This window comes from Maylandia zebra, linkage group LG18 (genome assembly GCF_041146795.1).
Source record: "Maylandia zebra isolate NMK-2024a linkage group LG18, Mzebra_GT3a, whole genome shotgun sequence".
NCBI lineage: Eukaryota > Metazoa > Chordata > Actinopteri > Cichliformes > Cichlidae > Maylandia > Maylandia zebra.
The window spans coordinates 23,246,563-23,262,804 of NC_135184.1; the positions used below are offsets into that span (position 1 = coordinate 23,246,563).

The following is a 16,242-nucleotide window of genomic DNA, read 5'->3' on the forward strand; positions in this document are numbered from 1 at the left end:
CTCGGATGTGGGTGATCTTTGTGCTCTCTTTTCTTTTTCTTATTCCACAGAGAAGATGACTGAATAAACTGTGAGTTATACCACAATCTAAAAATGAACCGATCTCCTGTTTAATATGTTTGTGTTGGGAAATTGTGCATGTGCATTTTGTACAGTGAATGTAACCAATGATTGAAAGTACATTTACTGAAGTACTGTCTGAAGCATATATACTTCCTTTTTAGGCTATATTGTACTTCGCTATATTTCAGAAAGGAAGTTCACTGAACCTGTTTTTCATGCCATAGTTAGGGTTTGACCTTAAACACATGGTTTTAAATATATTTATTTGCCAAGTAATACAGTCGTGGTTCCCAACCTGTCTTTAGACACCCCCTCACCACCACCAAATAAAGAAGTGTTTAGCTGTTTTTCAGACTGAAAATGAGTTAGTGGTTACCTTAAATAGCGATTTCCTCTTTTAGCTACTCAGATGACACAATTTAAATAACTCTTTCAGACCTGTGTACACCCAGTGTACACTTATTTTTACTTCAATTCAATTTTATTTACGCATATAGTAAAAAGCCTTTCCTATTGTACAGCCAAGACCTTACAATAATACCCGACGTTCTTGGATCACTTTCCCGTTGCCTTTAGAACTGTGTTAATTCAGTGTTAACTCTTCATGGCATAAAGTCAACATGTAGGCTAATTTTGTTAATCATTTGGTACCAAGGCCCCAAGTGTCCCAAGAAAATATCCCCACAACATTACACCTACAACACCAGCCTGAACTGTTGATCTGAGGAATGATGGATCCATACTTTCATGTTGTTTTCCCTGGCATCTGTATGTCACAGCACAAATTGAAAGTCAAGATTTTTCCTGCTGTTTTTTTCTGCTGTTGTCCAATTTTGGTGAGCCCGTCCTAATTTTAATCTAAATTTCCTGTTTTTATCTGACAGCAATGGCACCTGGTGGGCTCATCTGCCACTACTAGGTTGGACATGCTGCGTGTTTAGAAATGCTCTTCTGTATACTTTGTAAGATGTGTTTATTTGAGTTACTGTTGCCTTCTGACTGTTTTCCTCTGACCTCAACAAGACATTTTCTTCCAGAGAACTGCCACTTATTGGATATCTATCTAGAGATAAATAGTCGCGTGGGAGAATCCCAGTAGATCAGCAGATTCTGAAATACTCAGACTGGCCTGTTTGGCACCAAAAACTACCTTTCTTCACTAATTCTGATGCTTAGGTTGGATTTCAGCAGGTCATCCTGACAATTCTCTAAATCACAGGTAGGCAACTCCAGGCCTCGAGTGCTGGTGTCCTGCAGGTTTTAGATGTGTCCTTGAGCCAACACAGCTGATTCAAATGGCTAAATGACCTCCTCAACATGTCTTGAGGTTCTCCAGAGGCCTGGGACTGTACTAATCATTTGATTCAGGTGTGTTGACACAGGGTGATATCTAAAACCTGCAGGACACTTGAGGCCTGGATTTGCCTACCTCTGCTCTAAAAGCTGCCATAGTTGAACAGGTATACGTAATAAATGGCCAATGAATGTACAAAAAGTAGCTTCAATTTTACCCGAAGCAGAAGTTAAACCCTGCTAACAAAGGCTACTGATGCATCAGCAGTCAGTAATGTGAAGTGAGATAGTGGTCTAGACATTCAGCATGTCACTTTGTGTATATTGCTAAAAAAAAAAAATACAGAGGAGGCGGTAAATAATATTGTAAAATTTAATTTCATGGCATTAATATAATGTGTGTGAGCAGACAAGCTATCAAAATCAAAACAGAAAAAGAATATATTTTACACAAATGAAATAAGCGCCAGCAGCGTCACAACCACTTTTGAGATGACTGAAGGAGGAGGAGAGAAGCCCAAAAACAGGACTGCTGATACAGATCAAACAGGATTGGAAACCCAGACCTCCAAGTGTGTTGCATTAACTGTCAAACAGGCAGATGACTAGGCTTATAAGGTGTCAGGAAAGGCTATTCTGCTACGCCGTCGGGGTTAACTGTGGCAGCTGCTTAGGTGGTACCTTCAGTCCTGTTTTTGCACTTGAATGTAGCAGACTGTTCCTGGGTCAGATTACAACTTGAAATCAATTCAAACACTTCTCTCTGAGATTGATCGTTAGTGGCATAAAGGAACTGCTTCCACTGATTTCTAAAAAGTGCAGATTCAGACAACGTTGCATCCCGAGCAGATGGAAGCATGTCAACACTGTCGATTTCAATTAATAACTGACCCAGGTAAGGAGGGGACCGTTGCAATGGGTTACAGGTTCTGACAGCACTGCAGTTTGCTTCCTCTCTGGCCATCTGTGGTCGGCGGCACGCTGATGTCCACCACGTTGTTTCCCGGGGACTCGTCATGGGCAGACCGCTCGGCAATCTGCTTCTGCGATACGATGCGGTAAATTTCTGTTTTTTGAAAAGATGAAATGGAAAACATCAGCTTTCTCTCTCAGTCTAAAAGCTTGCATAATTTACCTTTAGAACCACTAATGTGGGATGTGAGGTGGTAGTTTTACAGCTCCTCACTCGGTACCCGACTAATACAGTTTATTATAAAAAAAAAAAAAAAACTTTATAAAGAATAAAAAAGTTAAGCTACCAAAACAAACTATCCTCTCTGAATCTACTGCATATCAACCAAAGATTTCATGCCTCATTGTGTGTGTGATTTGATCTTTTTTTAATATTCTAGTGACGTGTGGAGCTCTGGCATTCAACCTCCATTCACAAGCACACCTACCTGTAAGGATATTTTTGAAGGCTTCTTCAACATTTGTTGAGTCCAAGGCTGAAGTTTCTATGAAAGACAGATTGTTCTTTTCTGGGGAATGGGAAAGAAAACAGATTTAGTAAGAGTGAAACATCACTGTACCAATAACCTTTCTGCAGCAGTACCTGCAAAAGCGCGGGCTTCGTCTGTGGGCACGGCTCTGAGGTGGCGCAGATCACTCTTGTTGCCAACCAGCATGATGACGATGTTGTTGTCGGCGTGGTCTCGCAGCTCCTTCAGCCAGCGTTCCACATTTTCATATGTCAGGTGTTTGGCTATGTCATACACTAGCAGCGCTCCCACCGCTCCTCTGTAGTAGCTGTAACAGTACCCAACATGGATGTTAAGAGTGAATTCCCTTCGTTGATTGCAATGCAGAGGCGACGTGCAGATGCATGTGCACAACGCTACATCGGACTCACGCTGAGGTGATGGCCCTGTAGCGCTCCTGTCCTGCTGTATCCCAGATCTGAGCCTTTATCGTCTTGCCGTCCACCTGGATGCTGCGCGTGGCGAACTCCACCCCAATGGTGCTCTTGCTCTCGAGGTTGAACTCATTTCGTGTGAATCGAGAGAGCAGGTTGCTCTTCCCCACACCCGAGTCTCCAATTAACACAACTGTGAAGAGAAAAAAGAGAAGATGATTGTATTAGTGTGGGATGGGAGAGGCAGCGGATAGGCCCTGTGTTCTCAAATCCAGGAAATGTTACAAAGCAATGGGCAGCACAGCGATGTGGTGGTTAGCACTTTTGCCTCAAAACAAGGTCCTGGGTTCAAATCCAAGTTTAATGTTGTCCTTTGTCTGAGTTCTCTCTGGGTACTCTGGCTTCCTCTCATAGTCCAAAGAGGTTAATTCTGATTCTGTAGGTATGAGTGTGAATAGCTGTCTGTCTCTGTGTGTTAGGCCCTGTGACAGATTGGCAACCTCTCCAGGGTGAACCCTCCCTCTCACACTATGATAGCTGGGATAGGCTCCAGCTCCACCGTGACCCTGAAGTGGATAAGTGGAAGAAGATGGATGGATATAAGGCAATGACTCTAAATCATGGTGTCAGTGGAAGCCTGGGGCTTTCTATTTTTGTAAGGCCAAAAATCCTTTCTGAATAATGAAAGAAATGACAGAATAAAACGCTAAAGTCAAGATGCTAGTGTGTTATAACTCAATAGTGTTTAAAAATGTGTCGGTTTCATTTATCTTCATCACACATTTAAACACGAAAATAGCATTTTTGGGCCTTCATATACCTGATGAAGGTCAGATGGAAACATAAATGTACCAGGGTGCAGTGTGCAGCAGTTCTATGTAACTCTTTTTTTAGAGCCTATGTAATATGATTGGGTTCTCTGCCACATGTAGCAACAAAACAACTGCAAAGCTTGTGTACAGACAAAAAAAAATCATCCACACAAAAGAATGCAGGTCTTGTACTTCCTGAGGGGAGGTCCACTGTAAACAATGATGTTGTGATGTGTGAACATTCTATATAAAACCACCAGGAAACGAAACAATACTATCAGCCTTTTTTTACACTGATGAAAATACTAAACATGTGATAAACAAAATAAACTGCTCATTATCACACATTTGAAATGATTGTGACATTTCACCAATCCAGAGGTTAGTCGGGGTAAAACACAGTCAGGGCTGTGATATGAAACAAACCGCTGAGAGCACTGAGGTAACCAGGCTTTACTCGGTTTATTCCCCTGTCCTTCGACAAACGGAAAAAAGAGCCGAACTTTGTCCCTGACGACATCACGCTGCTCCGGGCTGCAGGAAGCTGATAACAGGCTTCATCAAAACCTGAATCGACAGTTTAAGGCCGCCTTGCCCTTCCTGTTTCGGCCGTGTACACAGAAGATGGTTGGAGCATAGAGAGAGAGAGGGAGAGAGAGAGAGAGCCCTCGCCTCCGGCAGATGCCCTATTCATCCCACAGAGGATACTTTGTTACATCTAAATGGCCTTTTGGCTTATACAGGCCTGGGATGTTAATGTGCCACAGGAGCTGATATCACGATCGAAGGAAGGCATTCTGGATCCATCTGAGAAGATAAACACTGACCCGAGTCTGGAGTCTGGTACCGCTTCAGACAATCCACCAGGCCCACTGCCTGACATGACAACAAAAGACATTAAGCTGCTGCATTTACAGTGTCAATAAGACTGTCTGAGGACCATCCTGATCTGGCGATGAAGCGTATTGATCAGTAAGAGGTAGAGGCTAAGGCCTTCAATCAGCCTCATGAACAGGATTGAGAAAAAAATTAAATATGATCCAATAAAGGTGGAAATTCTCCAACGTGCAATCATGCTATGCTCGGTTATTTATATATTTTTAAAAAGCTGAGCACGCGCAGGGTGTTGCGTCCTTTACCTATAAATATAACTGCGGGCGCCGTAATGTCACAATGACAGCATTATATTGTAATAACACGAACCGACTATCATCCGGGCAGTTTCCCAGAAAAAACTCCGTTTCCTTTAAAAAAAAATGCACACAGCTGCTCACAGCACAGACACAGTAAGACATAAAGCATTCATAAAGCTCTGCTTAGTCGATGCGAGCCTGTGTAAAGGGGAATGCAGTCATCTTTTTTTTTCTTTCTTTTCTTTTTCTTTTCTTTCTTTTCTTTCTTTTTCTTTTTTACCTTTGAACAAGAAATCGTATTCATCGTCTCGGTTCCCCATTCTAGACGAGGCCGCTGCAGCGCTTGTCTCCGGAAGAGGATGTGTGGAAAGTATGGGTATGAATTTTCGCTATATGCCAGAAAAATATGGTAAAGGTTTGTACTCAGACTCTGCGCCAGTGTTGGCTGTCAAGGCGAGCTGACCGCAGAAGGGGAGAGCTCCCAACTCTGCAGAGGGAGGGGAGGAGTCCCTGCAGTTCGCATAGTTTCCTCCGGGGGGCGAGCTTTACTGGTATGCCAGCAGATATCTACCATTCATCTGGTCCCCACATTCAGAGGAGTGTTTAATTCTGAATGAATAACAAGGTCAAGGCACGTTAAATTATCTTTAGACATTATGCTAACATTATGTGGCGCGTGTGAGAGTGTGTGTGCAAAACAGGGGTACTATTCACAGCACACAATAATATAATTAAGGCCAACAATACATTACTGGCTACTGAAACATTTTAGGAGATTCGAAAGCTAAATTTTAGAAAACGTTATGCTGCATAGAGAGAGAAAAAAGTGAGAAAATGGGGACTGTGCATTTACATAAAATTACCTAAAAGCCAATGTAGATAAAAATAGATATTGTAGATAATATGATATCTCATTTGCATAAAAGAGAAATGTGATAAGATGTGTATTTTTTAAATAAAATGTTTATTTTATGTAATTGTTTATTATTGTTATGTTCTGTGTCTTTAGATATTTTTGTAGACATCTGCACATATTCTTCAGTGGTGATTACACGTCGCATACATTGGTGTGCTTTCGCATTAAACCCATTTAGACCCTATGAGTCCGTGGCAAATATTTTTAGTTTTAACTACCAGTAAAATGTGTCTTTAAAAACACAAATTATTAGATTTTCCTCTAAAAACATAATTAATAGTTTGGGGGGGGGGGGGGGGGGGGGGGTATTTTTTTTGAGTGGCTTTCCCTTTAATGTCCTTCTGACACTTGGCCCCGCCCCGCCCACCAACTCTGCTCCAATTGGTCGAGCACAGCGTCAGCTGCCGCAGCAGGAACGCACGTGCTTCTCCGCGCATTTCAAGATCAAGATGGCAGCCTCCGTATGTCGGTGCTACGAGGTTAGTGAGATTCATGTCCTTCGTTGCAGTCGCCGAGCCTCGGGCCCGCTCTCTGGTTAAGGGAATAAACTCGCAAGGCTTCGCCATCAGTCTCTTTATGCCCGTGACGTGAACGCGCTTTAGAGTGTGTGCACTCTGGTGTGTTTTACGCAACTTGAACGCGAGATGTCCGTTAGAAAGGGCCTTGTTTCATCAGAGGCACGGCAGAGGCTTACTAATGTTATTTAATTCCTGGGGTCTTAAAATCATAGCATTGTATTGACTCGGGTTTTGACTCTGTGTGTCTGTGCTTGAGTGGCACATTTCATTTAAAATGCGACGTTTAGAAGCCTGCATGCAGTCAGGTACTAGAGCAAATATGATCAGTGACCTCGCTGCTATAAAACCACGAAAGCTGTTACAGTTTTAATTAGAGCAGCGGTGACCACTTGTTTTAGCTTCTGTCTCCTGACAAATAACCGAACCATCCTTTCAATATAAATAACTTGATCACGCTTCATTTTACACAGACAGCGAATATGGTGCGTTCGTCGTTTTTAGAAAGGGTCGAAAATTGTAATACCGTGTGTATGCCATTGTTATAAGCAGAGGATTAAACGCACCAAAACAGATCATTGCTGCCACAGCATGTTTCACCAAATTTCTCATGTTTAAATGTACAACCATCAAAATAAGTGATCAAATAAAGGACAGATATTAGCAATTAGAGGGGAAATCTATTAAGACTGGATCATGAATTTTGAATTTGTCCTGGTCAGGATGAAAATATCCCACTTAGGGCAGAAGACATTTATTTATTGACAGGATGATGATGTGCTGCATTAGTCACAGTCACCAGGTTTTAAGCACACTCATGGAACATGTTAGAGCTTCATCAAATGAAGGGATATATTTTAGAAGTATGGTATTATGTGCCGGTTTACCTCCCAGCTAACTATGACTGACTGATTCTGCCTGTCTGTTGCAGCTGATTGGCAGAAATGCCTTGGCTCTCAGCTCCCGGACTCTGGTCTCCTCAGTGTGGAGGGGAGATCATTACAGGTTGCAGAGGAGCCCAGGTGCAGCTGTGCAGGTACCCAACAACACCTCCCATTCACCCTCAAGATACTCATTTATTAAATCACTGCTAATGTAGAGTTGTGCCCGTTAATTTAAACAGTTCTTTTAACTTAAAGTGCTGGGATTACTTATCTTTATGCCCTTTTTTAGTTTAAGGTTTTATGAAAAGCAATGCATAGGTTCTGTATTTTTTTTTTCTTCTCTTTTTTCATTGTTCCAGTCGCAGCATGTGCTTAATCTGTTCACTCTATTGGTGCACGTGTTTGTCCAGCTAAAGTCCTTCTCTGTGTTTGTTATCAGGTGCGATATGCCTCAGGACGGAAAGGTTTTCTGGGAGAGTTTGTTGATAACCTTCGTCAGGAGTTCAGTAAGAATCAGGAGATGAAGGAAAACATAAAGAAGTTCAGAGAAGAGGCCAAAAGGCTCGAGGAGTCCGACGCCCTTCAGCAGGCCCGCAGAAAATATGTAAGAACATTAGCTGGTTTGATTTATATTATATATATATAAAGATAAACATCAAGCTTATTATATTTAATTAGTTTTCTAGAATTTTAATGTTGTTTTTAAAAAATTTCTGATCAGAAATCGATAGAGGCAGAGACAGTGAAGACATCAGAGGTGTTTAAGAAGACCTTGGGCTCTCTATCAGAGACCGTTAAGGAGGTAAGGCCAACCTGATTGACAGCCCCAACATGAAAATATAATAATTTAATTTGGAATCGCACAGTAAGAGTTCACATTAAGTTGTAATGTTGTTAAAAATGCTTTCCAATTAAAAAAAAACATTACGTGGAAATCATTAATAAAATGAAACCTGCTGTGTGCTTGCGTGCCATTTGGATCAAAGAGTCTCGAGGAAGTGAGTCGTAGTGACATCGGGAAGAAGATCAAGGAAGGTGTGGAGGAGGCCACCAAGACAGCCAGAGGCTCTGCTGAGTCTTTATCCAAGGGAGGAGAAAAACTGGGCCGGACCAACGCGTTCAAGGCCATCTCACAGGTCAGAAAACGAAACGAGACGTCTATAGATGTCCAAATTAATGCCTCTCATCTTCATCTTTTGTACGTTGTCGTTGGTATCCAGGTGTCTGCCAGACTTTATTGATGTTTTGACTACAGCAGGGGAGAAAATGGAAGATTTTGGAAATTAGCATTTAGTCGTTAACACATCTTTCTTCACAGAAACATAAGGGCAGATTTCAGACACCAGTCAGTTGTTGGTTAATTCAGGTCATATTTGGCAAATAGTTGTTACGTTCTGGGCTATAAAATGTTTACAAAAGCCTTCCTCAGCTGCTTTTTGTTACTGCTTTCTTAAGAAACTGTTTCTTTAGAAGCAGCTTAAACTTTGAATTTACTTTTGGATGTCATTAAAATTTTGGTTTAGACTCTGATTATGTTTATAATTAAAAAGTGCGAACTCTCTGCAGGGTGTAGAGTCCATGAAGAAGGAGATAGATGTTGGTGACGCCGGCCCTTACAGGGCTCCTTCTCAGCTGAGGAAGAGGAGCGATTTCTCATCTAAAAGTGCAGATGACGACACCAGAGTGTTCGAGGCCAACGAGTGAGTAAATGTTAGATCTCAAAACCAGTCCAATGACACAAGCTGTTGTACACCCACCTCTCTGATGCGGCGAATTATCTCCATTTTTAAATCTCAGAGAGGCCATGGGTGTCGTTCTTCACAAGGATTCAAAGTGGTCCCAGCAGTGGAAGGACTTCAAGGACAACAACGTAGTTTTTAACAGTAAGAACGTCTGGTTTTTCCTGCTTTGTGTGATATCTTTATATGTAATTTCTCTTTATGGCAGCAGGGGGCAGTAGAATGTTTACTGTAGATTCAATGATCAGCTAATAATGAAGTGCAGTCATGAGCTGTTTGCACAGGTGCAGAATGTACCTGCCGTAATCAGTGGAGACATGTCTAACCTGTTCAACCTCCATTTTTGTTTCATTCAGGAATCTTCGAGATGAAGATGAAATATGATGAAAGTGACAATGCCCTCATCAGAGCATCCAGAGCTCTAACTGACAGAGTCACTGACTTCCTAGGTAATGCTCCACCACATTCAATCCTGAATTTGGAGTTCCTTTTCTCTGTTAAAGCCTTTTATCTGATTGTTCTCGCCAGACCTCAAATCTTGTTCTTCTTATTTAAAAAAAAAAAAATCCTTTTTTATCCCAAAACCTATTAATCTTCTGATTAGTCAGGAATACTATTAACTACGTGCTCCATGGTACTGACAGATCTTCTAGATATTTGATGATGTTCACCAGCTTCGACGTTACACATTTAATTTGTGGTACTGAGTGTTGTTGCTGCTTCTGATTTTAGCCTTTGTTTCCTAGGTGGTCTCTTCTCTAAGACGGAAATGTCCGAGGTGCTGACAGAGATCCTGAAGGCAGACCCCAGCTTTGACAAAGATTCTTTCCTCAAACAGTGTGAGAAAGACATCATCCCCAACATACTGGAGGTAAACGGGTTCCTCCAGCCTCTGTCTGTGTCTGTCTTCACTCTCGCTGTTTCCGTTAATGCTTTTCTCTGTGGAGGTTAGGAAGAGACTTGATGAAAGTCTTGGTTCATTTAGCCTGAGTTTTCACTCTAGTTTGGATCAGATCCAGTAATGAATTTCCTGTCCTCTGTTTGAGTTCAGCTGTTAGATTACTGAGTTTAAACCAAGTTCAGCAGCTAAATACATCATTCAGATAACTGAGGGGATCCAAGAGCTTATGATACAGTTCTGTAAGTCGTGCATGCTTGTTATGTAAAACAGATAAAATGAAATAAAATGCTGTTTATGATTATATCAGGAGGAGAGCACTGAGTGTAGTTGAAGTCTTGGTTTAGAGTAGCAGAAAATGATCTCAACGTGTTCTGATTTTGAATGAATTCACTAAAGTTTACTGTGCTCGGTTAAATATGAGATGTGGGATTTGCTAAAATAATTTGAGCATCCTGTCTAAAAGTCACAAGAATACCTGTGAGATTTGTTTATGTTTTTAAAGCTATAATTCGGTATCTTTGTCCTTTCTGCAGGCGATCATCCGTGGCGAGCTGGAGGTATTAAAGGACTGGTGCTATGAAGCTGTGAGTTATTAAACACCACTTGGTAACAAAAGCAGTTTCTACAGGTGTTGACATAATACAGGGGACACATGTGAAGAAGAAGAGCTTATTACGTTGTGATGTCTACAAAAAGACACAATCCTACTTTTTAGTAATTGCATTTTAGCTGGCATACAGTATGTGGGAAGCATGTTTTAATGCTAGATGTGTGTTACGTGTATTTGTACTCAGACCTACAGTCAGCTTGCCCACCCCATCCAGCAGGCCCGAGCTCTGGGGCTTCTCTTCCAGTCTAAAGTACTCGACATCGATAACTTAGATGTAAGTGCTCTCCCTGATGCTCGGTAACCATCATGCAGCTTGTATTACAAAGCTCTTTCCCTGTTTTCTGCTTTTCCATTTCTCCTTTCATTTGTCTGTTCATTTTGTAACCCTGTGTTTCAGCTGGCGATGGGTAAGATGATGGATCAGGGCCCTGTGCTGATCATCACCTTCCAGGCTCAGGTTGTCATGGTGATTCGCAGCCCCAAAGGAGATATTGTGGAAGGAGATCCGGTCAGTCAACTCACGATCACTGTGCTAGAATAGGGAATCCAATGGATACCATCAAAGCTTCCTCAAGGAAGTAAACAACACTAAAAGGCTGAAATCAGATCAGTGGTCTATAACAGAGGCCCATTTTTTTTAATGTCTTTCAAATTTATGGGTTTGATGCAGCAATATTAACTTGTCTGATATCATCGGATTTCAACTGTTAGCAATGTTAGAGGCCTCAAATATATCATCATAAGCCAGATCATTTATTAACTCGCTACATTTAAAGTTTGAAGTCTGCAAAACTCTTTGAAATTCACTGTTTCTTCTCTTCTCCTCCCTCAACAGGAGAAGGTGATGAGGATGATGTATGTGTGGGCGTTGTGTCGGGACCAAGAGGAGCTGAACCCCAGTGCTGCCTGGAGGCTCCTGGACATCTCTGCCTCCAGCACAGAGCAGGTCCTCTAAGAGGAGGAGCAGGAGTACAGTGGCTCATCTGGGGGACACAAACTGAGATACAAACACATACCTGGAATAGCTGCACATCCTTTATACATTAAGTTGAACAAAGAGAGAAGAGGGAAACCCTGCTGCTGTGTGAGAGAGTACCATTTCCCCATTTGTACCCAGAGGATTTATGTGCAAGCGTGCATATTTGACCACCCTCTGACATGTAGATCCAATTAGCTTTGGAGATAGTTTATGACACATTCAGTTAAGTTTGTCTGTGCAGTCTTCTGTACTGGTACGCTCAGTGTTTTGGATTGCCTGGAGTATATATATATACAGCATAACTAATTAATTTCAGCGTGGATGGACCTGCATCTTCACCAGGAGCCTGCATTGTTTCATCTAAGCTGCATAGCTCATCAATACTGGACGGCTGGTGGGCAGATTGTAAATAATCCTGTTATGACAGTGGAGGAAAATGGACATGCAGTCTGTGATATCTGTTGGTCTTTAGGGGGATGTTTTATACCTAAATTACATTGATCCCGGTTAAATAATGGAGCTGGAAGATGAAATTGTTGACTGTGGTGGGGACCTTTGAATCATCTGTGCACAGGAGACACTTTAATAGAGCAGCTTCAGTTTTACTTTTGTGCCCTCGGTGAATGGATTTGGGCACAATGTTGAGACTAGTGCATTATGGGTACTGTAGTGCATGTTAAAAGCATAAAAATATGCTTCAGTTTTTGCAGCAGATGAACCACAGCTGCCTCCTGTGTAGCATCAACAGCATTGAACAAGCAGCGACCAACTGAGCTGAGTTTGACAGAGAGAGTATTTTTTTCTCAGTCAAAGCAAACCAGCCTTTAAAGAATGTTTTTTTTTTTTTTTTTTTTAGGGCCTAATATTAAAATATGAATTTTCAAAGTCACCGTGAAAGAACGGATGAGAGCTGCAAGGGCTTTAATGTTCTTCAGTGTCAGTGTTTGAAGGGCTACTGACGACCAGAAAATTTAAACTAAATTTTCAGATCCTTCAGTGCTCACTTTGTTGGTTTCTGCTTTGCTCCTGCTGGTTTTTACATAAGAGTAATGGTGAAATGAAAAAGTAAAACAAGGATAAAAACATACGACGTCCACCCTGTCATGCCGAGACAAGTCTACAGTTTACTGGGACTTGAAATCAAATTGAGAAATCGAGGAGATAAAGCTCCCAGTGGGACTCGTATCTACTTATTAGTGTAAGCTTATATTCAACGTCGTCATGCTTGTGAGCCGAAATGGGACCACCTTACTTTTTCCAGTCATTGAGGCAGCTTTGATGTTTGAGGAATCGTTGCACATTTTTCAGCTGAGCTGTTTGGTTTACATTTACGTGGCTTTGCGAGACACAAATGATGACGATGATTGACACGTATAGATATCGTTGTTCATGTAAGTAAAGATTACACACATTCTGATCGTACTGTAACGTTACAGCTTCATTCAGTTCATAATGAATGTCTTTAAGCTTCATGTTGTACCGCCTCTGTAAAGACGCTCTGAGTTTGTGGATGTGTGTGTTCTTTAAGCACAGCACTTCCCATTAAAGGTCAAACCGCACGAGGCGGTTTATTGCAATGTCCGAAAGTCATGGATGTGTCTGATGGCCACACCGTGCTCGCCTTCTGCTTCTCATGAGTCTTGGTTGTGTAATCCATCACATGGTTGCGATAGTGTTGAAAGAAACATGTGACAGTTGTGTTGGAGTCATTCCTGGTGATTAAAACAACACACTCGCCATAAAACATGCACTTTTATTTATGAGGACAACGGGTGAGAGGACTCGTATTTAAACGTTATTTTTTTATTGAGTATGTGTATTTCTTTCTGAACTGAAGCCATGCTGTTTTGGACTCTGCTGCCACCACCAGTCAAAATGTGATTACAACAAGACACAACTGTTTCTCATGATCCCACATTAAATGCCAAAATGTCCCAGGGGAGAAGTTTCTGTGATTTGGAGAAACTTATTTTTTTGCCTGACAGATAGTGATGTTTGCATCTTGAGTTTGTTCTATGCAAACCTTTAACGGCAGTAATGATCACTCAAGGTTTGAGGCGCCACAGGCAGGACCTCAGTTTCAGTCATGTTGTGTTGCTGTAAAAACTGTCCTTGTACATACTGTTTTTATTGGATCAGAATAAAGAGAAATTCTAATAGTTCAAGTCAGACTAGATTGCTTTACAGCGAATGACAGCAGACCCACGATGTATTCAGATCTCCTTTATTTCTCTGTGTGTCAGTCAGCAGAATAAAGAGTGCTGTATTATGATTTGTTTCATCCAGCCTCTCCCCGAGTCAGCACATCTGAATACTGTGTGTTTGTGCTCGAATGAGTAAATTAAAGTCTGCGCATTATGTGTGTCTGCTTTCTCATTTTAAAAACTGACCCGCTTTGATAGATGCCTATTGACACTGGTTGATAAACCTATAGATTTGGTAATACAGGGCTGATAGATTAGCTTCTACCCCGGGGTCAGTATATCAGGCGGGCGGGGGCTGATCCCTCAGCTGTCTGTTGTGATGTACGAGTATGGATGTCCTCATATCAACTAACCTCTTTCAGTTCTTTGGAGTCTCCTTGCTTGTCTGACTGCAGCTGAAGCCTACGAGGGAACGAATAACCATACATGAAACGTCAGAATTATTAATGTATGGTGCCATTATCAGGTTTATTATGTTCCTACAGTTAGGTTTGTACGTTTTTGGACACTGTACACCAGCACAGTGGGTTTTAAACCTACATGTGACTGAAGTGCAAAATAAAAGAAACATCTTCCATGAACTGTTTAGGATCTGCAGCCATTTTCATACACAGTCCCAAATTTTCAGAGGCTCAAAATTAACTGGACAAACTAACAATCTTAAATATATGGATTTTTCTAATACTTTGACTGGAAAGTATTTAACTTTGACTTTGATTTTCATCCATGATTACCAGAAGTCTGCCTGGATCTGAGGAGCATAGCCTTGTACACGTTGCAGTTCATCCTGCTGCTCCTATCAGCAGTCACATGAAGTGTTTATGTGACTCTGGCGGCCGTACATGCCAACATTCCTTCATTCAGGGAGGTATCGTTTAACGATGCTATGCCTACCTTCTTGAGAGAGTTCATGACTTGGCTAAATGATGTGAAGTTGTTTTTCTTACCCATGGAAATTACATTATCACACACTTTAGTCGTCTCCTGTGAGCTTTCAGGCCTGTTGGTGTTGCAGTTTATTCCATCTTTTTAAGAATGAGCCAGATTGTAGATTTGGCCACTCTTACTCCACTCCTTGCTCTCTCTGAGGTTTATTTTGGCTTCCTTAACTTGCATCACCTTTGGGCCTCATATTGACAGATCTGGGTCATTTTCTAAGTTGAACTCTTGGAAAACGACCCAGATCTTTCACCCGTCAGATTCATCAGTAAGAAGGGGAAAGGACACACCTGGTCATGAAACTGCTCGTCCTTATTGCCCTCATACGTTTGAGCCTCTGAAAACAGACTGTGTGAAGTACTTTTGTTGAGCCCCATGAGTTAAAGCTGAAAGTCTACACTTCAGTCACAGCTCGATTGTTTGACTTAAAATCCACGGTGTTGGTCTACAGAGGCAAAATTGGAAAAACTGTCATTCTCCAAATACTTGGATTTAACTGTATGACATGCACTTTCTGTCAATGTGGAGCATGAGTGAAGAGTAAAGCCCTCACTATACTGAGAGTATCTTACTGGGGAAAGTCCCTCCAAGCAACAACACACTTACTGCACCCAAGTGAATGGGATTAAATGCAACAACACAATCACCTCAGAAAGGAAAAGGGTCATGGAGGCAGAGCAGAGCTTTCTTTTAACATCGTCTTGGTGACACACTACCATGCATACATCAAGCTGTAATCTAGTCTACGTTATAACAGCGTTATCATAATGCAGGCAGCCCTTCAGGCATTGCCCTAACAATGGCTAAACAATTTCAGTTTTTTGGTTTAGGTTTATTTTATTGAGGGCGTTTATATGGTTTGATCTCAAATTTTTAAATGAGCGCCAGCATAGAGTCAAAGGCAGTGTTTTTAGTGTTAGCATATGGCTTCTTCTTTGCATGATAGAGCTTTAACCTGGATTTGAGGATGGCATGTTGAAGTGTGTTTACAGAGAGTGATTTCTGGACATGTTCCTGAGCCCATGCTGTGATTTTCATAACAGAGTCATGTCTGTTTTTAATGCAGTGCCGCCTGAGGGCCAAAAGATCTTGTTGCGCCGTTCCAACTAAAAAACAAACAAAACAGAAACGTTACTGACATCAAATTTAAAATGAGCTAATATTTGTAATAAAAAATTGCAATAAAAATATCTTATATTTATATAATGTAAAAAAAAAAAAGACTATTCGAACATTTGATATGTTTTCTATGTTTTGTTGTGAACAAATACGGGTTTGTGAGATTTGCATTCTGGTTCGTAGATTTGGAGTTGTCTAGATAGGAAGGGCAGCAAAGTATAAACACTGAGTTTCATCATCTTGTGGGTTGGAGACTCTTACCATTTATGACCACAGTGGG

The 16,242-nt window shown here is 41.4% G+C and overlaps 2 protein-coding genes across 2 annotated transcripts; one reads left to right on the forward strand and one right to left on the reverse strand.

Moving 5' to 3' along the window:
• Positions 1-1,715: 1,715 nt before the first annotated feature.
• Positions 1,716-5,653, reverse strand: LOC101463983 (ras-related protein Rab-11B). The gene is made up of 5 exons (XM_004542421.2): positions 5,437-5,653; positions 3,209-3,404; positions 2,912-3,105; positions 2,757-2,837; positions 1,716-2,422 (listed from the first exon to the last, which is right to left on the reverse strand). The coding sequence occupies exons 1-5, from the start codon at positions 5,474-5,476 to the stop codon at positions 2,277-2,279; spliced, it is 657 nt and encodes a 218-aa protein (XP_004542478.1). The 5' UTR covers positions 5,477-5,653; the 3' UTR covers positions 1,716-2,276.
• Positions 5,654-6,445: 792 nt separating this feature from the next.
• On the forward strand, positions 6,446-14,060 carry LOC101464271 (mitochondrial import inner membrane translocase subunit TIM44). Its single transcript, XM_004542422.3, has 13 exons — positions 6,446-6,551; positions 7,519-7,623; positions 7,911-8,075; positions 8,193-8,273; positions 8,458-8,607; positions 9,038-9,171; positions 9,269-9,354; positions 9,567-9,659; positions 9,957-10,081; positions 10,645-10,695; positions 10,906-10,995; positions 11,119-11,229; positions 11,557-14,060. Exons 1-13 carry the CDS (start codon positions 6,522-6,524, stop codon positions 11,674-11,676), a joined length of 1,341 nt encoding a protein of 446 aa, XP_004542479.3. The 5' UTR covers positions 6,446-6,521; the 3' UTR covers positions 11,677-14,060.
• Positions 14,061-16,242: the final 2,182 nt, after the last annotated feature.